Below are 25,953 nucleotides of genomic sequence, written 5' to 3'. Positions count from 1 at the left end.
CATTTCATAGCCGAAAACTTATGACACTCTTGACACATTTAAATTCTCATTAAATTCTTTTTCATTTCGAACGAAGCAACTGTCAAAAACGAAAATATTTTTCTTCATTTAAAACAATTAATAAAGAGATTATGCTCTTTAGCGAAATTTTCATTTTTATACAATTATAAATTGGTGGCACCAACACAACAAGATACAAACACACACAGTACAAATTGAATAAAGCTCTGAGCTCATTTAACTTTTTAATTGTGCAGTTTTGTGTGAAGCTGGCGAAAGAACGCAATGAAAATGAAAATAAATTTAACATAAAAGTCAGACCGGCAATAAGCGCATTAATTGCCAGTGCACAGTAAGTAGCACCCATTTGAAGCAACACTTAACACGACTATTAAATACCCTGTACTAACAGCAGTATCAAATTAGCATTACTTTAAGTTTGGTCAAAAGATTTTCAAATATTTGTGTTTAATTCAACAAATTTGTTGAACAAATAATGATAGTAATAGTAAATCAAATTCACATTAAATACCCTGTACTAACAGCAGTATCAAATTATCATTGCTTACAGTTGGGTCAAAAGATTTTCAAATATTTGTGTTTAATTCGACAAATTTGTTGAATAAATGTTGATAATAAAAATAAATCAAATTCATCACAACATTAAATTAAAAGAGACAAGATTTATATCAAATGCTGAACAAAAAATGGAATTCGAAACAATTATTGATAATAAATATAAAATAATGTCGTTCCTTAAATAATCATTAATTTGATTATTCACAATATGTAGTTGTTATTGTTATTAAATTTTGTATTTCTGTTGTGAGTATAAAATTATAAATTCAAGAAATTGTTTTTAAATAATTCAAATAATGAGAGGTATTTGAAAAAATTTAAGATCTTCAAATACACCTATCAAATATACAATTATTTAAAATTATTATTTATACTATTACAGCTTTTATTGTTAATCTTACATAAATTCTAAATTAATTTGAGAGAAATTTAAAATAACACGTGAATATTGAAATCTCAATATACCACATTTGTAAATGTAACGCCACAGGGTGTTTCAAGTAGTTGTTGAGTGCCAGCAGCGACGCTGACTGCGACGCTGGCATAGCTCTCAGCGGCTCAACGGTGCGTATGAAGAATGTGAAGTGACCGCAATTAAAACGAAATTTTCTTTGCTCTTGATTATTTGTATTGCAGCATCAACTTTAGCATCAGCTTCAAGTACATTGAACAGCAGCAGCTGGCTGTGTGAGAGCGTTAAATATATAACGATAACTGGTGTCTGGCATTGCATTGGAGCCGGAAACGGAAGCGGAACCGAAAGAGATAGAGATAGAGATAGAGAAAGCGAAAGCGAAAGAGCAGCAACTAGTTGGCTGGCTGTCAGTGCGAACTGCAGGCAACAAAACACGGCAACAACGGCGGCCAGAATTTTTTCACGTTTGGATAGTGTCGAGGAGGTGCAACGCAGTCGCAGTGGCAGCGCTGGTGGAATAACACCCGGCGGTGGTGCAGTGGCAGCCTCAGCGGTGGCAGCGGGTTCTCCAGCCAGAGCTGGCCAGCAAGTGGTTCAGCAGCAGGCTCAAGGCGGCGGCGGTGTGGGTGTGCCTGTGTACGGTGGTGTGGGCGTGGGCGCAGGCGTAGGCGTTGGACTGGGGCCGGGAACAGGACTGGGACTGGGTGTGGGTGTGGGAGTGGGCAATGCGGGTGGAGCACGTAATCGCAGCGCCAGCACAATACTCGAGCTAAGTCACAGCAATCCCAACGTTCACACGCGCAAGTTCTCCAGCGTCAGCGGCGTCGTTCCCGGACTTGTCGCTGGCGATGTGAATGGCTACGGCGACAACACGACAACTGCAAAATGCGATACGTATAACGGTGTCGGAGTCGGTGCTGGTGTCGGAGTCGGTGTTGGTGTTGGTGTTGGCGTGTCTGGCAGAAACGTGCCGCAGGATCGAAGCTCAGGAGCGATTAATGCACCGGTTACAACGGCCAACAGCCTGGGAGTTTCATTGCGCGAACGTTTGTCCATTAGTGCGGCATCTGGTGTGGCAGCTGGCGAGCAGTTGGCGGCAAGTGGTGCAGCTGCTGGTGGTGCAGGTGGTTCGGCGCCAACGATAGGCGCTGGCAGCGTGCCGCATTGCAAGCGTCAGGGCAGCTTCTCGAATGTATTCTCAAAGCTAATCGATGGTATGCCCGCTGGCACAATGTTCGCCAAGTTCAAAAGCGCCAATGTGGCGGCCTCCACATCCATGCAGAATGTCGCCGATGGCAATCCCATTACGCAGTACTTTGAGATTGGCAAACCGGTCGCCTGTGCCGGGCCAGAGCTCATCTGGCGCATACACGATGGCTATCGCAAGAGTGACAACAAGGTAAGCACAAAACAGAAGAGAACCGAACAGAATGCAACTAGAAACTGTTGCATCCCAAAGGGGAACTGCAAGCCTTTCTTCCATTAATTCCTCTCTCTCTCTCTCTTTCGCTACCTTCTCCCCTAGGAATGCTCCGTGTTTATATTCGAGAAAAAAGTGGCTGAGAAGCTGCACAAGCCGCGTCGCAAGGAAACCATTACGGAACTGTTAAAGAGCTCAGTGAAGACATTGGAACGCTTTCGTCATCCACGGGTGAGTGACAAATTGCAGGCCAAAGAAATCTATAAATATTTGCTGATCAAAAAATCACAATTCACATCTATCGTTATGTCTATAAAAATTTCTTGATATATTTATATAAAATATATTTTATTTTAAACTTTCCAAAAACAGCTTTATTTTTTCGTTTTTAGAATTTATTTTGACAATATTAAAACTAGTTCTTTGTTATGTTTATACTCATTTTTAAGTAGTAATCCTTCAGTCATTATTTATTTTTAACATTATAAAGAAAATATTTCCATCGTGTAACCTTTTCAAGATTATTATAAAAGCTTCTGATTTAAAAGTTATTTAAACATGCTTTTAGCAACCATAAATGCGAAAGACGAATTTTATTTACTAAAAACGTATTGTTGAATATTATTACAAGTTGTTAAAGTAAAATACTTGCAGTTATTATATCTTTTTTATATTGTATGAAAATAATAATAATAAATTTAAGACTTTTTCAACAATTTTTTGTTTTAAAAATAAATCAAACATTTTTTTTCTAATAACTAACTAAATTCTAAGGTTGAATTAAATTTGTTGTATACATGTTATTGTTGGTCCATTAAGATGATTTTACAGCAGAACTCTGTTATTCAATATAATCGTCAAATTTTGTGTTCACAGATACTACAAATCTATCACACGGTCGAGGAGAGTGCGGAAACTTTGGCCTTTGCCGCCGAGCCCATTTTTGCCAGTCTGTCGAATGTGCTGGCTTTTCATGTGAGTTTAGTTTCGTCCTGCGATTCGTTGCAACTCAGTACGAAATGCTATGGTTCGGTTTTTGGTTAAATTCAGTTCAATTTCTGGTTCGCTTCGCTGGCTTTTGCTTTGGCCATGGTCAGAAAGCACATGCAATTTTTCGTTGTCGCCTGCTGCTCCATTGTGAGCTAGACCATATGCCTTTATCTGGCATCTATTTCAATCAATTGTTGTTCTTATTGTTGCTGTTGTTGTTGTTGTTGTGGTTGTTGTTGTGGTTGTTGCTGTGCATTTTGCGCTCTGCTAAAGTTTCGCATAACACGGCAGTCAGTCAACTGCATAGTTTGGCTTTTGGTTCAAGTGGCAGGCAAACGCAAATGTGAGGGTATGCATAACACACTCACACACCCACACACACACCCACACACACCCTTACAAGCACACACATACTACAACTAAATCGAATTACAGTGCGTGCTTGCAAAGTTTACGCTGTGGAGATTGAGTCAATAAAGTGCTTCGGCTTACTTGCACAGCTCAGAAATTGATACACACACACACTCAAATACTCCCACATGCACACACACACTCTCATACACACTCTCATAATGGTAGTTTCTTTTTTTCCCTTTGTTTTTTTTTGCCTGTATTCAGGACCAACCTGTCAGACAATATTTTAGTTTATTGAGCTGCACAAAACAACAACAACAACAACAACATAAAGCACAGAAAACGATAAAAACAAAAGCAACAACAACAACAGTAAATGAAAGGAAAACTAGCGCAATGCCAACAAAAACTCCAATCGAGTTAAATTACATTGAAAATTGCATAGACAAAAAACCAAATTGTCTAACAAAACCAACAAGAAATTGAAAGTAAAATTGAAAATATTTGAGCAGAAGGTAGAGAATTTAAGTCATATGAAAGTAAAAATGTAAGGTTATTTATGAAAAATAAAAAAATGACTTTAGTTAAAGAACGAGAGATTTGAGGTGGCACATCAAATGAAATTTAATACAATTCAAAATCAGTTTTTGGCTTAAAAAAGAATCTGTTTGAATGCCCAGTTTCTAGCTTGTTAAACACCTCAACGTATAAAATTGTAAGCCACGTTTATGACTTCATAACATAGTTATTCGTGACACGCTGTGAGGCTTTAAAAGTAAAAAGCATTAAGGTAGAAAAATTTAAAAAGAAATTGCCATAAACTGCAAACTGAGCTTTTTTTGGGATAAAGATGGGACGTGTGTACATGTGGAGTCAGTGCTTATATGCCACATTGTGTTGCAGGAGTCGAAAACGTATGAGAATGCCAATGTGGCACCTGCAACGGGCGGGGGCACGCCACAAACGCAACCCGCACCGGGAACACAGCCTCAACGGCCGGCGCATGCAAAGGAATACAACTTTTTGGACATGGAGCTAAAATATGGATTCTTACAGGTAAAATAAACCACTTCTGAACAGACAGAGATATAGAGAGAGAATGAGAGAGTGTGTAGGTAGATATGTGGATTTTATTGGTGTGTGAATTGTTTCCATTTTGCAGCTAACTGAGGCATTGTCCTATTTGCACTATTCCGGTCACGTAATTCATCGAAATGTGTGTCCATCCTCTATACTAATAACTAAGCGAGGTATTTGGAAGCTCGCCGGCATGGAGTATGTGGGTGAGTGTATGAGAGCCAGCAACAAAATTGAAACGAATTGCGAACTGTGAGTCCATTTGTATTCATATTTGTTTTGCACTCTTTCTTTGTCCCCGTCCCTGTCTCTCTCCCCCACTCTCTCTCTCTCTCTCTCTCTCTCTCTCGCTCTATCTATCTATTTGCAGAAAGAATGAATGAGACTGATTTGAATAGCTCAATTCCGTGTCCACCATGGAGCAACAGGGTATCAAAAATGGCACAGCCCAATCTGGATTTTATGGGTAAATAATACCATATATGTAGCTGAGAGAGATCTGGCAACAAGAAACTCAATTCTATTTCCATGAACAGCACCCGAAACGCAATCGAGCTCCAAGTGCAGCCTGCTCAGCGATATGTTCTCATTGGGCATGGTCATCTGTGCGGTGTACAACAATGGACGTCCACTTATACAGGCCGGCAATTCCACATCCAACTATGCCAAACAAGTGGAAACGGTAAGAGAGATGTCCTCCCCCTCTTTCATCCTCCCTTCCTCCCGCCCAATCACTCGGTACGTCTGTCTAAATTAATTTGCTGCTTGTGCCCGCGGCCAGATCTGAAGACCAAGTGGCAAGTGGCAAGTGGCATGTGGCAAGTGGCAATTGGTTGGTAAAAGTTTTGTGCCGGCTTGTTTGCTAGCTGTAATTAGATTCGCTGCTTTGTCAAATGCAAATGTAATCAAAAGTCCACTTCAAACTCGAATTATTCAGTCCAGGTGCTGAAGCTAAAGCTTCAATCTCTTCAATCCTTAGTTCTATCTCAAGCTGCAGACGCAACGTCATTAAAACTTTTCGACCGTCTCTCAAGCATTGTGGCCAATTTCTTTTGGCTCATCTTGTTAGGCATTCAAAGCTATATACTGTCAGCACTTGACAGTCAATAGAAGCTAGATTACACAAAAATAAACTTTAAATTTATATAATAATTTTTATTTTAGATTTGTATAAGAAAATTTAATAAAAAAGGCGATATTATGATTTTTAAATAAAAATTTTAATTTATTGTTATTCATAATTTTTTTCCAACTATTTTAACTATTTTCCACTTTTTTTTAAACTATATTTTCTCTTAGGAAAATTATAACCGTTACCGTCCTTAAAAATATTAAACAAAATCGTTAACAACCAAACAGAGCGTTCTATATTTAAAATTGAGGTTGTGATCGATTTTTTTATATTTTTTTGCGAAAAAAATTAGAAACAGTCTTGACCTCCATGGGAATTGGATATCCAAATGACTAATGATTTCGATTTGAAAATATAAATTTGTTGTTCTGGCAATAAATTTCAACTTTCAACTTTACATATTTTTCATAATTTTATTTCAGTTATCTGTTCTTAGTTGACATTAAATAAATAAATAAATTTATAAACATAAATGGCAGCACTGCAATCCCTACTTTACCTTCTCCTCCTTTATCTGTATCTCTCCAATTTTCCTCCTCTATGTTGCAGCTGGATGACCATATCCACAAGTTGATGCCACGTCTACCAATTGCCCTGCAAGAGGCAACATCCCGCATGGCAAGTCGAGATGCGACAGCTCGACCCACAGCACAATTGCTGCAGTTGATCAAGTACTTTATGTGAGTATTAAACCGAGTATTAAACCCACGACTTTCGTCTCTGACTGTAAATTAATTAACTTTCAACTAAAACGCAAAGCAAGCAAAAGAAAAAGTAACAGCAATTTGCGCAGTTTTAGCAAAAGTTTTTTGTTTGAGTTTCAAATGAAATTGACACCTGCTAAAAACAAAAACACCCACCCACACATATACACACACTCATTCACAAACAGAGAGCAACAAGCAAAGCACAAGACACGCAATCTCTAAGCCAATTTGTACATGTAGCTAAAATTCAATTGAAGCATTCACTTTTTGCCACACCAAGGACATAAAACACACACTCACACACACACAGACGTACAATCACAACATACACTCACACACGCACACACGCACACCTTAATTACGTCTGTTTGGTAAATGAAAACGGTAATCAGGCTTGAAAGAAGACACAATGCCAGGCTCTTGAGCTGATTGTGAGTAGTGGAAAGCGACCCAAGCGTTGCATGCCCTTCCGTTACATCCTTGCGGGTGACACAAGGGCTACGGGTGGGGGAGGAGGTATGCGGGGATTTATGACGACAGCAGCTGCTAGGTAAACCAACAGACTGAGACCGAGGCGGCTCCTCCAGCCGCCAGCAGATGAAAAAGCAAAGAAAAACAGCTTACAGACTGCTAGACAAGCACTGCACAGTGGTTCCAGAACAGGGATTGCCAATCATAGTAATCAGTTTAAAGTAATTATGAAGAAAAGCTATACAGCTGACTTGAAAAATTTCAGATTTCTGGAAACTGGATAAATTATTAATTAGGAGTGTCAGTATAAATAAATCAAATAAAAATAAATATATTCTTGGTCTAAATAAAAAAATGCATTAAATAATTTTTAAATTTCAATTTTTATTTAAAGATCATTTAAAAATGAATATTAACATACAAATTATATATTAAAACTTATATTTAAAAAAATATAATATTTGCAATTTCTATTTAAATATCAAACACAGAAAGAATTTGTCAAGTAAATTTATAATTTACGTTTAAATTGGATATAAATAAATTAAAACGATAAACATTGATTTGTATAACATTCATAATTTAATATTGATTTAAAATGTATTAAATTTGCCTGGTTTAATTACCACTGTGACATGAGCAGTGTTTAGACAAACTCCAAGTCAAACTCAGAGATGATGGGCTTGCCGGGAGCTGCTAAAATCGGTTGCTTAGCAAAAGGCGCTGACAGCAGCACGCCCAATTGCCCCGCTCCCTTTCCAGGACACGCCCCGCTTCCACAGCTAGTCAAGCAGTCAGTTAGTCAAGCAGTCAGCTTGTAGGATGGCAGCACTTTGAAGTTCATTTAAATGCTATCAACATTTTCAGCGTTTTTAGCTGCGTATGCAAATGGCTCGAAGTGGGCCAAAGTACGGGTACGAGTATTCGCATTTTAGCCAGGTTTGTTTCCAGCTCTGACCGGGATGTTTCTGCTTGAGTATTCATCTTGATTTTGAGCTCAACAAGCGGTCTTTATGCTGATTATGCTGCCCACGGCTAATCGTCTCGAATGGCAACAGTCGCGACTGCAATCCGTGTTATCTCTCTCTCTCTTTGTCTCCTGGTCTCAGTGGCACTTTTGTGTGCAACGCGGCGCATACGCAATGTGATTTAATGGCCACGCTTATTGTTTAACCAAGCGCATTGCCAACCATTTTTTATTACATTCCAATGCCACAGAGCCAACGTCAATGCCAATGTCAATGCACATAATTTAACTCGCTTTTCGCATCTGCTTTCGCTTTTATGGCAATCTTTCAATTACCCGTAACGGCATCACCACAACAAAGGGATGTGGTGCGGCTGGGGGCTGATTTATGCTGTTCGAATTAAATGAAATAAATGTGCGCCACTGAAAAGTAAACACTTTTTGGCAATTAAATTTCAGTCAATTACATTTACATAACAATAAAATCAAATTTTAAACAAACTTATCACACTTGCCAGCGCTCAAAGTTGAAGTCCGAAAACAACTGAAAATTTTAATGCATAATCCTTGAATAATTTTAATTTATAACTAAAGCTTTATATACGATAATGTAGCGCAATTGTATTAGGATTATTTTTCAGCTGAATATTTTGCGCATAAACTTTTTTTAATTAGAGTCGAAATATTATGGTGGTTTTTGAATATATTTAAAGACTTTTAGCTAACGATTTAAATAAAGATTATACAGATTTATGGCTGTTGAATATTTTTTCAAACAAGTAAACAAATAAAATAAATAAACCAATAAATGAACTCCATTATTAAATGGATTTTCCATTTGTTATTTTGTAAGCAGAAAATTAATTTAAAACAGAATAAAAAGTAGACACAAAAAATGAATGCTTAGATATAAAAAAGAATATATATATTATATTTTTAAATGCTTGTTATTGACGCTAAAATTACCTTTTATTTATTGGCTGCTACTTATTTTTAATTACCAGTGATCCGGCTATAAATGCGTTGAAATTCCTGGACGTGGTCAACATGAAGGACACGCAGCAGAAGTCGCAATTCTATAAGACCACCTTGATAGAGGCCATGCCGCTGATACCTCGCGTAAGTAGCCAAAAGTCGACCCGGAAGCGGATGTAGCTTCACGTCGGCCATTTTGGGTTTTCTGCAGTTGTCAAAGCATTCATCATTGATGGCGTCAAGTTGAGCGTTGAACGCTTTATGGCCCAAGACAATTTGTAAATTACGAGCCCGTTTTATGACAGTTGCAGCAGCCTTTTGTTTTCTGGATAGCTCTATTGTCTGGGCCATTCTAACGACTGGCGATTGATAGAGGCGTTGAGCTATAACCATTGTTGTCTTGTGTCTTTTGCAGAAACTTTGGTGGCAAAACCTTTGGCCCATGCTCAAATCTGAGATCAACAATGGCGAGGTGCTGGCCGCGGTTCTACAGCCCGTCATGCTATTCGTGCAGGAGGCCACGCACTCGGAATACGATGCTCTCATGTCGGCCACAATGAAGTGAGTGCCGGTCGCTCATTATGGGCCCATTTACACACACAAAGATATATATACACTTCACTATCTTAGAGAACGCTTACCGTCTATCTAACTATCTAGCTGTAGCTGACCTTTTGTTATTGTTGTTGTGGCTGCGGGTTGTGGTTACAGTCACAAAGCAAACAATGGTCAGTGCCATTGGCTTCAACTTTACTGTGTTTCTGCTCAACAATTGAAAAACTTTTGTGACACTTTTTATTTAATTTTCATGGCGTTTTATTGTGCACACACACAAACACACACACACACACACACAGGCAAAGTAAGGCGACAGCTCATATTGTAATTTATAGACCACAAGTTAAAGTTAAGGTTGGCGGCGTGCAAAGTTTTCTGAAAAGTCTGGGTCTGGGTCGCCATAGGGATCGGGATCGGGATCGGGTTGGGGTCTGGGTTCAGGTTCGTGTTCGTGTTCGTGGGCACAACTATGCGCACCTTTTGTGGCCTCATCACTGGCTGGCAGGCATACATAAATTAGTGAACCACAAGGACACTGGAACACAAGGACTAAAGCTGCTATTCAGCTGCGAGAGCTGTTCATAAAATATGCAAAGCGGCGACTGCAAAAGTACTGAATTATTTAAAACTACTTGAAGCCTTTTTTGACAGTTTTGTATGTTTTGTAGTAAGGTTTTTTATTAAATTCAAAAGTATTTTTAAATAGTTGTCGCTTGCTGCATTATATTTAAAAAGTTAACCACTCATTCAAATAAATATTGCAGGCATAACTATAAAAAAATCAAGTGAGAAAGGCTATAATCGAGATCCCGACCATAGGATACCCGTTACTTATTTCAATACATATAAAAGTACTTTAAAGAAATTACTACCTAATTAAAACTACTGCATACTTTTAGGTGATTGTATTGAAATAATAACTTTATTAATAACTTTGGTTAGCTATTACTCCCGTTCTACTTGTCCGGTTTTGCGGCGGTTAAGTGATATTATAGATAATATTAATAGATTACATTAATAACCATAAAATCCATTATCTTATAAAGCGGTCGTTTCAAAAATTGAAAACAAACTTGACCTGCGAGGGGTCTATAGAAATCTGTGTGCCAAATTTGGTATCTCTATCTCTTATAGTCTCTGAGATCTAGGCGCTCACACGGACGGATAGACGTACAACGCTATATCGACTTGGCTGTTGATGCTGATCAAGAATATATATACTTTATGGGGTCGGAGATGCCTCCTTTCCCCTGTTACATACATTCCAGCGAACACAATATACCCTTTTACTTATTTTTTAAGTAACGAGTATAAAAACTAAATTTTAAATATTTATATATCTAAAAAACTAATTCAGTAAAATGGCAAACAGCCCTCGTAGATAATCAACTTTGAGCAAAAAAAAACTTTTCGGACTGTTGTAAGACGCTTATTGACACTTCTATAAAAGTTGCAAATAAGAACTTTGCACACACAGACCAGACAGTGCAACAATAATGAGAAACGCAGTTCTTGTTGTTGTTATTAAGGTCATCTTTTATATTACCATTAAATTAAACCGACGGCAAAGTTTTTTGGTATTATTAGTTTAATTTATATACTTTCGTCTTTTCTCATTTTTCAACAGAATCGTCTATAATACACCGAAATCTATACAGGCGAGCGTTACGATACTTGAGAACTTGCATTTGATTATAGAGAAAACGAAACCCGAGGATGTCACCACAGATATAATGCCAATGCTATTCTTCTCATTTGACGGCTCCACAATACAAGTGCAGGTAAGTTAGATGGGAATCTTCTATTCCACTTTTGCCTGACTTGTCATTGATATGCAAATTACTTACTTAGTTCCCTAAGAGACTGACAGAGAGGTAGAGAGAGAGAGAGAGAAAGAGAGAGAGAGAGGGGCAATGGAAACGGGTTGACAAGTCAAATGAGTTGAGTTAAGTTGGCATTCGCCTTGGCGTTGATTGTGTAATTACAGCAGCAATTTCTTAATTAACTGCGGCACAAAGATGCCTCTTAAGTAGCTTCGGTTGCCACTTGAAAATTGTATTTGTAATTGTACTCTAGACCTATAGTCCTTAATCAGGAAACCATTTTTTTGCTCTTATTTGAAACTCAAGCATCGCATTGATTCTGGGGAATTTTATGTCTATTTGGCAGTTTAAAATTAATTTTTAAGAACATTTATTTAGTCTCAACTCAACTCATTTTAAGAATTTAATTGTAATAAAATATTCTGTTTCTTAATAATATTCAGTATATAAGATAGATTGAAAATTACATTTAAAGCACTTTTTAAAAATAAAACTTCTAGAAAATATTTTAGATAGATAGAAAAAATCGTCATCGTTCGGTCTAAAATAAATTTTTAAAGCTGCATTTCCTTTCGAAAAAAATATATTAAAAATCTTGCCAATTACTTTTATAAATATGAAATTTAATTTAACAAGATTAATAAAATAATAGCATATTTAAATATTTCAAAGTAAGCTTTCGAACCTAAAATGTAATTGTTTTCCTTAAATTGTTCTCAGAGCGCCGCTGTTGTGGCTGTGGCGAATGTGTTTGATAGCATCGATGAGTTGTCCATACGCCGCATGGTCCTGCCAAAGGTCAAACTGGTGTTTGAGAAGAACATAACGGATCCGAAGATAGTGCAGAATGTGTTAATGTGCATTGAGCGTGTCATGGACCGTATGGAGCGTGCACAGGTGCGTTTAATTAACAACCAATTTATTTAGATATGCTCTTTTATCCATTGTATGTGTGTCCTGTGCTGTGAATCCTGCAGGTTATGGAGGAGGTGCTGCCATTGCTGGCAAATGTGCGGATACCAGATCCAGATATTATCATGCGTACTGTGCGTAAGTAGAACAAATGAAATGCAGTTGGTTGGGGTTACATTTGCAAATGACTGCATAAAACTAATAGAAACTAATAGAAAACACAAACCAGCACAAAAACTAATTAAGCTGAGAAGTGTGCGGGTGTGTGAGTGTGTGGGTGTGTGGGTGTCTGTGTGTGTGTTGGCATTTAATGGCATTATTTGTCTAACAAAAGGGGATAAGAGATCTGCTTAACATTCATTAATTATATGGCATGCAATTTGCAGGCATCTACCACAAACTGTTTGCGGATAAATCCTATGGCTTAACTGTGGAAACGATGGCCACCAATGTCCTGCCCCTGCTCATACCGCACACCGTCAATCCAGCGCTCAATTTCGAGCAATACTGCTATCTGCTCGAGGTATGTCCCTTTTTGAGATGTTCCTCTCGCATGTTTCCAGATGGCAGCTAATTGTACAATTGATTGGCAGGTGTTGCAACAGATGCTGGAGGCAATTGATCGGCAGCAGCGCAACAAATTGAAGCTGGACAATCTGTCGATGGCATCGCCGGAACGTCATCGTACGCTGCGACATCAGTTCTCCACGGATAACATGAATGCGCCGCCATTCAATATACCCAATTTACGCATTGATCAGCGGAAAACATCCAGTGCCGAGGACATGGCACGCAAGAATTCAGGCGGTGAGTAGACAGAAGCGTTTACTCCTCTTGTTCCAATTTCAGGCTCATCATGTCCTCCCTTCTCTGCTGCTTTTTCTCCTTCAGCTCTCTTTCTCCTTTTGTGCTGCCTCCTCTTGAAACGCATGAATAATGAGCTTAGCCGTTTTGCCCGCGAGTGCTGCGTAATTGAACATTTTCATTTGAGTTTTCCATTTGATTTTCCATTTGATATCCATAAAACGTGACAGTTTAGCATGTTGGCCCGCCTAATCGGCTCGTGTCCAGCAGCTAAATAATTTGTCAAACCGAAAATTGTGCCACAAGCCGCAACATTTAATTGTGTTATGCAAATTATAATAAGGAAAATTATAATGAAAATGGAAAATCAAAGCCAGCCTCAACGATGGCCTTAAGCGCAAATTATGTGCCATAGAAACGGTAGATTGAGGAATTTTCCACTGGCAACTTGTCGCACTTAATGAACTTTTGACCTTAACGCTGAATTATTTAAATGTCCTTAAGAGCTGCTAGTGTAGTACAAGTTTTAATTTCACGCGAGTGCCAGTATAAGTGCATTCGAGCCATGTTTTTGCCCCATTTGCCACGCCTTTTCACATTTCGCTCGATGCCACAATGTCAACTATCCGAATATGTGTGCGAATGTGGCTTTTCTCTCTGGTAAATTACCAGAGCCAACTGCATATTGCAAATTGAAATGCTGTTGCCAAGTTTCAAAGTTAACTGAAAGGTCGAGCAGGGCAGAGTAGGGTTAAGGGAAGCCATGACGGCGTCACTGTGGTTTTTGTGGGTTTCTGTAAACAAACACAAGCCTTTCCTTTGCCTTTGTCCCTCCGTCTGTCTCTGGGCATGTGCGTGTGTGTGTTTATTGACTGTAGTTCAACAGCTATCATAACACATTCAATATTTGCATTCCTTCGCAAACGGCTTACAATATTGCGTATTCGCCATGTGGGCCATGGCATGTTAACACTTGTCTTTGCGCTAAGTTAAATTTGATCATTTTTGAAAATAGTTGTACTCTAAATTTATTGTTTAACTGTATGGAGAAATAAGCATGTGCATCATTCAAATACTATAGTCCAATAAGGATCGGCTCTAAAGTTGAATGATGTGATTTGAGTTCTTTTTCAAGAACCGAAATCCGGTACAGTTCAACAATTTCAAAGGCTCGAATAACTTCAAACTTTCATAACTTTGTCAAAACTGAACCGATTTTCAACCGGAATGTCATTTTGATCATTTTTTGACCTCTAAATTCCTTCTGCATATAAATTTTGTTCATTTAGAAAATTTAATTATTTTCGACCCAGACTCGATTTTGATGGTAAGGGTCCCCCCTTTGAAATTTCGAAATTTCAAAATTTCAAAATTTTAAATCTCAAGTTTGCACTTTTAATCAACTTCCTATATCATAATAAGTATAAAACAACACTTCAAACTTGATTCTGAGACCTTTCATTTTTCTGTAAAAAATCATGTGAAATTGATCTAAAATTTTGACTTGTAAAGTGCTAGATCAAAGGTTCGAATAACTTCAAACTTTCATAACTTTGTCAAAACTGAACCGATTTTCAAGCGGAATGTCATTTTGATCATGTTTTGGCCTCTAAATTCATTCTGCATATAAATTTTGTTCATTTAGAAAATTTAAATATTTTCGACCTAGACTCGATTTTGATGGTAAGGGTCCTACCTTTGAAATTTCGAAATTTTAAAATTTTAAATCTCAAGTTTGCACTTTTAATCAACTCCTTATATCATAATTAGTATAAAACAACACTTCAAACTTGATTCTGAGACCTTTCATTTTTCTGTAAAAAATCATGTGAAATCGATCAAAAATTTTGACTTGTAAAGTTGCTAGATCAAAGGTTCGAATAACTTCAAACTTTCATAACTTTGTCAAAACTGAACCGATTTTCAAGCGGAATGTCATTTTGATCATGTTTTGGCCTCTAAATTCATTCTGCATATAAATTTTGTTCATTTAGAAAATTTAATTATTTTCGACCTAGACTCGATTTTGATGGTAAGGGTCCCCCCTTTGAAATTTCGAAATTTCAAAATTTTAAATCTCAAGTTTGCACTTTTAATCAACTCCTTATATCATAATTAGTATAAAACAACACTTCAAATTTGATTCTGAGACCTTTCATTTTTCTGTAAAAAATCATGTGAAATTGATCTAAAATTTTGACTTGTAAAGTGCTAGATCAAAGTTTCGAATAACTTCAAACTTTCATAACTTTGTCAAAACTGAACCGATTTTCAAGCGGAATGTCATTCTGATCATGTTTTGACCTCTAAATTCCTTCTGCATATAAATTTTATTCACTTAGAAAATTTAATTATTATCGACCTAGGCTCGATTTTGATGTTAAGGAACAATTATAAAATATTTTATTTTAATACCAGCAATAATTCCGATTGGCATTCGAATTGCTTAATGAAACGAACAGCAGTTGTATGTAATTTAATTACGCTGGAACAGTTGAGTATGTTAAGTATGGTTTAAAGCCAGAGCTAGAATTGCATGCGACTGTGTTAGTGTCAGTTCAGTGTGCGTATGTCCAAGTTAATAACTTTTGACGCAAATTGCCGCAAAATGGACCTGGTGCGTCAACGGCACTCTCTGTATGTGTCGACCCAGACACAGCAACAGTGGGTGTTGCAGCAAATGGTGCAAAGAGGCGGAATCATATGCAGCAGCCGCAGCTGCAACCGCAGATTGTGCGAATTCGTATGTGTCCTTGACAGTGACAGGAGCGAATGCAAACACAAACACAAACATGAAACAGTGCAACACATTCACACTGTGGCATTCACTTGGAGGTTGAGGCAGAGGTAGAGGTTGAGGTTGAGGTTGGCCATGAGCTGTTTGGGTTTTCATTTCGGTCTGGTTCGTTGCACATTATTAGACCTAATTAGCTGGCCACTGTCCATTTCAATGCAATTGTAATTGTAAGCGTAATTGTAATTGTATTTGTGTGTCGTTTGGTAAATGTATGTGAATTTTGTAATTTTGTGTACAGGCTCTGGCATGCTGGGTGGCTGGTGGTTCGGCTGTTCGCCATCCTCGCCGGATAGCAATTTCCTGCGCGTTGGCAATGTGTTTCCCAATCGACGGCTCTCGGACAACACGCTGATGACACCAAAGATACGCATCGCACCATCGTGCGCCTCATCCCCGGGCGGTACACCGGGCAGCGGCCTTCCCACCCGTCGACACTCGAGCATTGGACCCCAGGAGCGACGTGGCTCCACCATCAATTTGTCACCGCCAACTGTAAGTTGTTTTGTGTCCATCTTGCGACGCGTTTCATTTGCAGTTTTCTTGTTTTCTTTGAAATATTTTTTTCTTGTTCACGTTTTACTTTTGCTTCATTTATTTCATTTTTCATTTGTTTGTTTATTATTTATGTATTTGGCCAACGCCATTCTGTTTGTTGTGGTTGCTTCATTAACCATTCTGTTGAGTTTTTTGTGCTCTGTGATGAACAGACCTTTCTGCTATCCTTCTCTATCCCTTTTTTTTGACTCACTGCAGTCACAAAGGCTTTTCAGCATATTTTTTCAACAAATTCAATTCAATTTCGGTTTTATTTTTTCAGTTATTTACTGAATTACTTTTTGTGTTCCCTGTTAACATGTGTAATAGAGTATTACTTTAAAATTGCATTTAAATATAGCGCCTAGTGAGTAGCATTTAGCGTATTACAAGTTAACAACAAATACAGTTGTCACTAAACAGAAGCTACAGCTACTCGTACTTAATAACAACCAATAAAAAACAAGCTGCTAAACATTGCGTACAACATGAACAATAAACATGCAGTTAAATGATTAATTATTTTGATTTACATTTTAAGTTTTCGAGTTTTGTATATTTATGATCAGCTCATTTCCCGCAATGAACGATAAAAAGAAATACGAAAAATATCAAACGCTCTAACACACGCTCTTTTATCTTATCTTCACTTTCCTGCCCGTCCATTCGCTCGTCTCAACACAAAATAATTATCAAAATATATATAAACAACATAAAAAAAAAATATATATATATATAAAATAAAAATGAAAATCTTGTCGCCGTCGTCGTTGTGTTTCTACAAATTTCTTTCGCTTTCTTATATATATATAAATATCACATACGTTAACATATATATACATATTTAGTACGGCGCTCGCGGTAGCTCCGGATCGAGTCTATCGGTGCCCTCCACCTCAGCCTATGTTGTAAGTGTAAAAAACAAAAGCGATTTGCAATTGAAAAATTGAAATTGTTACTGATATTGATATTGAAATAACAACAACAACAACAACTACAACACGCTGTGTGCTTAGGTCTAAATATTCAGCATCCATGTCACATCAGAGAGAGCAACGATATTGAACTTGTCTTGTGGTGATTGTTAACTGTTGTTCTTATCACTGTTGTTGTTGTTCATTATTGTCGTTGTCGTTGCCAAACAAGCGGACAACTTTTGCACAACATCACACTCAAAATGCAAAAGTAAAAACTACACACACGCACGCACGCACACAATGACACACATACACACCAAAAGTATTTAGTCAGCTCTGAAATGTATGCTACGGTTTTTGCGTGTGACCTTCAAAAATGGCGGCCGGAAGTCGTGTTCGCCCGCTCGCTCTCTCCTACTCGCCCGTTTGAACTTGTTGTTCTTGTTGATATAATTCTCTGTCTCTCTCTCTCTCTTTCTGTCTCTGTCTGTCCTTTTCACTCTCTCTCACACTCTTTCTCTGTTTGAATATGTGCAACCGCAACATGCAACTGAGTTTTGGCTATGAAATTGAATATGAATTTGAATTTAAAGTTGAACTTAACTTGTTGCCTAACTAAATTGAACCTACTCGTAATATATACTTGTACTTGTACTCTGTACTTACTTCCTTGACGTTCTGCTTGTGTGGAAAACTTGCCAAAACAAGAGTGTCCATTTTTTTTTTACTTTAATCTCTTTTGTTTGCTCTGTCTCTGTATAAAACTTTATCAAAGTTGCAAATTTCTTGATTTACATATTTGTACAGTAATTTTGATTGTTGTTTTTCGCTACAACTAAGTATTCTCTGTATTCAAGAGGCTGTTTTCGAAGTGTTTTTGCCCCTGGCCACGCTCCGTCTCTCTGTGGCGGGCCACCAAACTGACAGCTTATGTTAATGATACCGTTGAATTCTATTGTTCGATTGGTGTAAAGTTTAAAATTCGAAAAATTCTATTTAATTTTAATTTATATTGTTTTTGTATGTCTGTGTATATACTATATTCTAAGAGGTAATGCCTGTTGCGACTTGTATCTGACACATTTTCATTTATTGAGAATGCAAAGGAGCTGTAAGTAAAGGTCAATAAATAAATTTGAATTTAAATTTCCATTTGAAGAAGATTCGTCTCCGGATAAAGACGTTGCTGATTCTGATACAATTGGTTGTCTTCAACATTTTTATGGAATCAATTCAATTTATTTAAAAACAAAATTAATTATTGAAAATTGGTTTTGATTTGGTTATTTGATAATGCCCAAAAAAAGAATGCTGTAAAATGAAACTAAATTTCTGGTGTATTTAATTTAACTATTATTAGAAGTTTCCGAATGAAGTTTATGTAAACAAATTATTCAACATTTAATATTTTAAAACGGGTTTTCAGTATGAAATTATGTTAATGATGATAAAAAAAAAAAAAACACGCTCGACGCAATTAAGATCGATATATATGTATATATTGATATATAAAACACAACGAAATATCAAAAAAATTGCAAATTCCAAATACTTATTCATTAAATGTCCCGATCGTACTCAGTTGTTGTTTTGATTTAATGTTTGTTTTGTACTTTAGTCCTGTTGCGTTGTCATTATGAACGAAATATACTTGCAAGACAATCTATATACTTACTAACACAAATACCAACAACTCAGACACACTCAAACACACACACACACACATGACGACTCAAATACACATAAACGTTGAGTGTATTTTCTAATGTTTGTGCTTCTTTTATTCTTGTTACTGAAAACTCTCAATAAGCGCGCATCTCACGCTGTGGATTTCTCCCCCATACAACTACAACTCACATACATACATATACACATACATTTCTATGCATATAAGCTGTATTTATATCATGTGTGCATTTGCGTTTTTCCATTTCATGTACGAAACCAAAAACAATAACAAAATAATACGTATTAAAAAAAAACCGAATAAAATAATAAAAATTGCAGCTTGCACGGAGCATGATCGTGAGTACACGTTTCATTATTTCGAATTTCGAACTTTTCAATTGAATTTTATTTGAATTTCGCTCTGCCCTCTGCTATCAACTTTTCACATATTCACATACACAAACATTCATCGTCATTCGTACACACATACACACACACACGCTCAGTCAGTCAGTCAGAAATGCGTATGCTGATGTTAAATTTTTATGTTAATGTAATTTGTTTTCATTTTAAGCCCGAATTTCTTTTCGCTTCGAGTTGGAATTGAGTTTCGAGTACTCGATTAATTCGTAAGAGCTGTATAACCGTTTATCTGTATACTATCCACTTATGATTCATACATATATACTCGTATTATATTTGTATTACAATGTTTGTGCTGCAAAAGAGCATTTAAATGAACATATAATAATTTCCCTGGCTGTGTGGATTGGATTCAATTTGAGCTCCTCTCTTTGGTTTGTTTGTTTGTTTGTTGGTTTGTTTGTTGCATTATAACATGTCCTATATATATCTATATAAGTAATCAGCTATTGGAATCAATCATTTAACCGCCCAGCTGTTTCCTAGGCACACTCAACACGTGAACACATTGTATATAGTATGTATTTGAGCACAATTAATACTAATCTCAAATTGCACAGCTCGCAGATATGTAAGCGCCAATTGTAGACTGCTTTGACTAATCTTCCAAAGAAATCTCCTTTATTGTACTCCCAAAAACAGGGTGGCTCCATGCCCAACACATCAAGCAGTGTACCATTTCTGTTATCGTCCAGTATGCAGTCGATAAGGTCACGACGTACATCGACGGTGTTGTCATCGGGTCCACTCGGCTCCGGTTCGGGAATATTGCAACAGTTGGGATCCGGCATGGTAAGACAATTAACTTCCGTATCCGGCACGGTTAGTCCGGTGCCGCTATTGCGGGTCAATGGTACGCGCAACAACAACAACGTCCGAAAGTGTCCGTCACTCAATATCACATTCAGTCAATAATATAACCTGAACGAAATCGGCGAGGCGCAAGCTCCAGCTGATTACAACACATACAATTACCATTACACCAATTACAACTACAACTACAACTACAACAATGTGCGCTACAGAGCGCAGCGACGCAACATGAATCTAAATCTCAATACGCCAAAGTATTAGAAAAGAACTAAAGCTAATTAAATCGAAAGAAATCGAAATTGGTTGTAAAATGAAAGGAAATGACATAATGCCAAATGAAAAACAAAACAAACAATGAAAGAACAATTTCAAAATGAAAAATTATAATCAAAGTTGTATGCAAAAGGGGCAGAGGGTAAAATGATGCAAATAATTATACCATCTAAATATTATATACATACTATATTTATATATGTACTCATTAATTATACTATAGTTTAGCTTTATGCATACGTATTACAATTAACGATTAACCTTAAAACATTTAAAAAATGTGCAACATACATTGTTTTGCTATTTTTCTTAATTATATAATACGCATTCGTAAGTGTACAATAAATGTTAATGTCGCATTGGAAACATATCTGATATATCTTAATGAAAGTTATTTTATGTACTATACATATACATACATAAATATATATAGTAAATTAGCGTTATTGAACCTATATTGTACTTAGTATTATGATTGTTATATTATGTACTTGGTAGTATACTATGATTGTTATAAATTATAATTATCATCAAGATCATTTTCATTATCGTTTTCACTTTAAACATTCGCATATTTATTATTAGAATTATAATTGTACCTACTTGTTAGTTGTTGCTGCGTAAAATCCATTTGTGTTTAACCTTAACATAAAATGAATATGCGAATTGCAAAAACAATGCCATACTCATTAAAAATGCAAATAATATTGCAACAAAAAAAAAAAAAGGAAAACACACACCTACATTCAAGTTAAACACACACATCGAAATTTGAATAAACATTATTCGGAGAAGTGAATGAAAATGAATGTCAATTCGTTTGGGGTTCTCTAATTAATATTGTGTGCGAGTATTGTTGATTTCAATTAGTCATTACAATTGAGAGTTCTTCATTCTCTCCCAGCTACACACACACACACATATATGCTGTGTTGATTATAATGAATACATTTAAACTTAATTCCCAGCGTACCTAATGCTAGTTAATGTAGTTCATGCAAACGTGATGTTAGTTTTATTTAAATTCCTTATTATTATTGTATTAAATGAATTGATATTATCAGTTAAGCAGTACGTAAGTCAAAGATAACAATTAGTAATTGGTTAAGCACTTGCACTAGAGTTTTGTTTAAATTAATACACTTTAGCATTAGTGTAAGCTGACCGTTGTGACAATCACTGCATTTTTGATCCCAGAGCGGTGTTATGTAAGAAGGAATCAAGATCTTCATGTAAATATGTATAAATTTCGATTAACATTTATATTTAAATTTTTATTGCAAAATCGTTGATCCCGTCATTGTTAAGTTCAGATATGAATTGTATTTGCATGTATTTCGCTTGCTTTCAACTCACGCAACTCATTTAATTTCCTAATCGAAACGAATCTTAGTTCTCTTTCAATTTGCCTCAGAGAATTCTATCTTAAGAGTTTTAATAACATATCGAAAATATACATGAAATCAATCAGCCTACTGATAAACCTTCAAATCGGTTTAAAAAGTGATCATATTTGGAATAATGAAAGTGATATGCAAAGCTTCAAGGATTGTATTATCCAAATATGAGAAATGCTAAATAATATTAGGGCTGTACCAAGTGCTCAAATGGAGTACTGTGATAACTGTGAGTAATGAGAATTTTAGAATCAATTCCTGTTAAATTCCAAAACGATTACTTGATAAACCGATTATATATAAAAAAAACACACATTAAATGCATGCTCACAAATTTGTATATAATTGTATCACTTTGTTGTCATGTCATGCATCTTTTTTAATGTTCTATGAATACAAAATGAGATACAAAATCGAGTATAGTCATCATACTCGCTTGTATATGTATATAAATGTAATCTGTCTGTATTGAGAGTTTACTTGACATGCCATTTTACTTTCTGCCCATCTGATTGCACAAGATTATATATATCAATATATCTGGAAATACAACTACTGCAGAGATAATAAAAGAAATCAATCATATTTTGGAGCGCCGAGCAACGGAAAGCAGATGAATTGAAATATTTAAATGAGATCATAAACTATTCATGTACATAATCATAAATAGTACACGGAACTCGCTAAACTCGTATTTGAATGACTGACACTGAAGGCGAACGGCCTTATGCTAAAGCGCTACTATAAACTAAACTATAGCTAAAATTAAACTTAAACCTCAACTAAACTAAACTTATAAACTGACTACCGATGTTGATAAGCATTTGTATTTCTACTTAACTCAATTAACAATTAAGTCATTGCGAATTTATTGTACGTCGTAATTGCTTTTTATGTATCGTATAAACTATTTACATATGTATATTTAATGTTAGTTCTACGTATTTAATGATGATGCTGATAATGATGTTGCTTTTGGCTGCCTTTGTGCTTGTACCTTATTTATTGTTTTTGTGTGTGTTGTGAAGCCCCTGAAACACTTGGGTATTCCCCCATTGTATTCCTCCCTTAAATATGTATGTTTGCTTAGCTATTTCATTTGTTTTCTTTTCTATTTATATTGCCATTCCCATTTTTCATTAATGTTGCCGTACTTACTATTGTTATTCTAAGTTATATTTAAACTTCAAAATGTGCCTTAAGAGTTCAAAGTAATATATAAGTATATAAAGATATACTTAATATACAAATTATACATTGAATCAAAAAGAGAAAGTAACTACTTTTACCTATATGCATATATGTATATTTATGGATAAATGTTAAGATTGCTGTAAGTCAAAGGATTACAAAGTTATACACCCAAACTTACACCCACTCCTCTCAGTTTTACCTTAGTAGTAGTTTTGTAGACACCCACAAATACAAACATACAGATAATCCAACCCTTTTAACAGTAAACATAATCGTAACTAACTATCGATGTGTAGTTTCCGCAGCCGATCCCAATCCCAAGGAACCTCGCGATTTGTAGTCGTATATAATGTGTGCATGACTTTGTACCTAGTAATAAACCCATTGACTTCCCAAAAAAATAAAATAAATCCAAAATGTGCGATTCAAGTGCCAACATCCCGAATATCGTTAGTCGATGTTCTTTTATTATGCTAAATAAGTATTATATATACTCGTACTCGTAATAACCATGTGTAAACCCCTCAGTTTTCTATTTTCTACTTACTCGTACCTCTGACTCCTTTATATATGTTTTATATTCGTAATATAACCGTATTATGATCGGTGTGAGTACAATATAAATTTCTTCAGTAATAATCAAGCTATAGTTAAAATAATCCCCACAGTAATCGTAGTTAAAACTTAACATTCTCCATAGTTTATATTGAAGATCGTGTGAAAAATCAAAATTGATGGCCTAATTATTTTGCAACAACTTTATTACAGTATCAACTATTCTCCGGACGTAATTAAAACAAAAATTTCGAAATAAAAAAAATCAATGATAGAATGAAAGCATATAATTATATATTTTTAAATGCAATTTCGGTCCATTAATGAAACACCAGTAATCAACTTATATTAGCGCTATATGTATACAAAATATATATTCATATATACACAATACAAAAAACATTGTAAACGTCAGACAAACCAAAAAAAAATTTCAATCAACTCTAAATGTTATTAGACAGCAACTTTGATGTCAACCAACATATTTAAAAAAATTATATGTAATTAGATCACATAAAATGTGTCAAACACAACCCACAGGAACAACATTCACTCACACACATATAAGCACAGGTCACCTCAAATAAAATGAAACAAAATGCAATCACATATTTATATAGAATAAAAAAGTTTATATATTCCTAATACTGTTATGCCACACATACATACATATACAAATATTATATACAAAAGCACAGTAATATTTTTCGAATTATTTAAAACATACATACAAACATTCTACATACAAATCTACTAGAAGTTTGCAATATGTATATCCAAAAACCTGATAGTAACACGCCTGATAACACCGGAGTACCGATGAATGCGCCAGCCATAAGAAGTGAAGTAAATAATAAGGGATCTCTTAATTATGCTTCGCATTTAAAAAAAATTAATGTATGCTAAAATTGTTTGTCATATTTAATTCCTTAACAAATAAATTATCAGGGCTTTTTAAAATATGCTACGATTTCTAATTATATCAAATTAATAGTCCTTTGGTCTGTTGCCATTCTTGAATCTAACTATAGAATCGAAAAACACTTCAAATTTTGGAAACGAGCATTAAAAATACGATATTTATATGGCAAACATATATGAAAGAAAACATGTACCTCGAGCGTACCTAACAGCAGAGCATACAAATAAATTGGCCCAAAAGCTTTTTACAAGAAGCAATCGAAAAGATCATATAAACCTTGTTATCAAATCAAAGAAAACAATATTTTTGATGTCATAATAGAATACAGAACTAACTAAAATACTATGCCCCAGATGTAGGCCAGCTTGAAACTCCAAACAACTACAAAAATGTTTAGAAAACTACTACTAAGGTGAATACACAAACAGAATCCACAACTCACTATCCACAACTAATTTGATGGTCAAAAATTTCAAATAGAATGATAGCTCGTCGAGTTTAAAGTCAATTTGTAATGTTGGAATATACTTATATACATGAATATGTATGAGGAATATATTTGATATACAGATATGTAATACAAATACAATGATTAATCAGAAACAAATCGTTAAATACTTATGAATGTGGAAAAACTCTTAGAACTTAAAACAAAACTAAACACAAAGAAGAATATATTATTAACAGCAATTTAAACAATTATTATTGTTGTAGTAGTTTTAGTAAACTCGATTTATGAATTTATATAAAAATATATATGTATACAAAAGATAAAAGAGAACTTTACCTATACCTAGCCATACAGTTACATACTCGTATGATCTGTGCTCTGTGTATTATCCAGCAGAACAATACGAACGGGACAATCAAAATTTTACTGACGCTCTTACTTTATGTATTGAGTTAAACAGAATGACGAATTTTCGTTGTTGTTGTTGTTGTTATTAATTATCTTTTGTTAATTTGTTGATTAAGATTATTGAATCAGCAAGCAATCAAACTGCAACATATCTGAGTTCCTTTCTTAAATTGCGTTCTGTTCAGTTCCATATATCGTTTTTGGGGTCTACTATGAGGCATATCGATATTATTTATATTTATTATATCTAGTGTTTAAACGTATAAATATTAGATTAAATTAATTTTAATTACTGTTTATGTAAAACACAAAAAAATATAAAGGGGAAAACCAAAAGCTCAAACTGGACTGAACGTTTAAGAATTATATAATGATTATTATTATTAAAATAATTTAAACAAAAAAAATAATAATATT

General features: G+C 35.5%; 1 protein-coding gene across 2 annotated transcripts; it reads left to right on the top strand.

Moving 5' to 3' along the window:
* The first annotated feature begins 1,236 nt into the window (after positions 1-1,236).
* LOC117788818 (SCY1-like protein 2) lies at positions 1,237-24,011 on the top strand. 2 transcript variants are annotated; one of them, XM_034627690.1, is made up of 19 exons: positions 1,237-2,393; positions 2,520-2,645; positions 3,291-3,389; positions 4,662-4,814; positions 4,921-5,041; positions 5,206-5,301; positions 5,372-5,517; positions 6,517-6,647; positions 9,117-9,231; positions 9,503-9,648; positions 11,273-11,426; positions 12,189-12,365; positions 12,446-12,518; positions 12,767-12,903; positions 12,974-13,187; positions 16,220-16,473; positions 17,364-17,423; positions 20,136-20,315; positions 23,969-24,011. In XM_034627690.1, exons 1-19 carry the CDS (start codon positions 2,211-2,213, stop codon positions 23,993-23,995), a joined length of 2,592 nt encoding a protein of 863 aa, XP_034483581.1. In that variant the 5' UTR covers positions 1,237-2,210; the 3' UTR covers positions 23,996-24,011. The 2 variants fall into 2 exon arrangements, with proteins under 2 accessions (XP_034483581.1, XP_034483582.1); XM_034627691.1 differs by lacking the exon at positions 17,364-17,423 and having other exon boundaries at positions 20,166-20,315.
* The last annotated feature ends 1,942 nt before the right edge of the window (positions 24,012-25,953 follow it).

Source organism: Drosophila innubila (genome assembly GCF_004354385.1).
Source record: "Drosophila innubila isolate TH190305 chromosome 3L unlocalized genomic scaffold, UK_Dinn_1.0 0_D_3L, whole genome shotgun sequence".
NCBI lineage: Eukaryota > Metazoa > Arthropoda > Insecta > Diptera > Drosophilidae > Drosophila > Drosophila innubila.
The sequence above is the reverse complement of the archived record's forward strand: the minus strand, read 5'-3'. Positions and strand labels throughout refer to the sequence as shown.

Coding starts and splice junctions, on each gene's coding strand:
- LOC117788818 (XM_034627690.1), top strand. CDS start 2,211: ATGCCCGCTGGCACAATGTTCGCCAAGTTCAAAAGCGCCAATGTGGCG. Junction 11,427..12,188: donor GCTCCACAATACAAGTGCAG/GTAAGTTAGATG, acceptor AATTGTTCTCAG/AGCGCCGCTGTTGTGGCTGT. Junction 20,316..23,968: donor AACAGTTGGGATCCGGCATG/GTAAGACAATTA, acceptor ACTTTATTACAG/TATCAACTATTCTCCGGACG.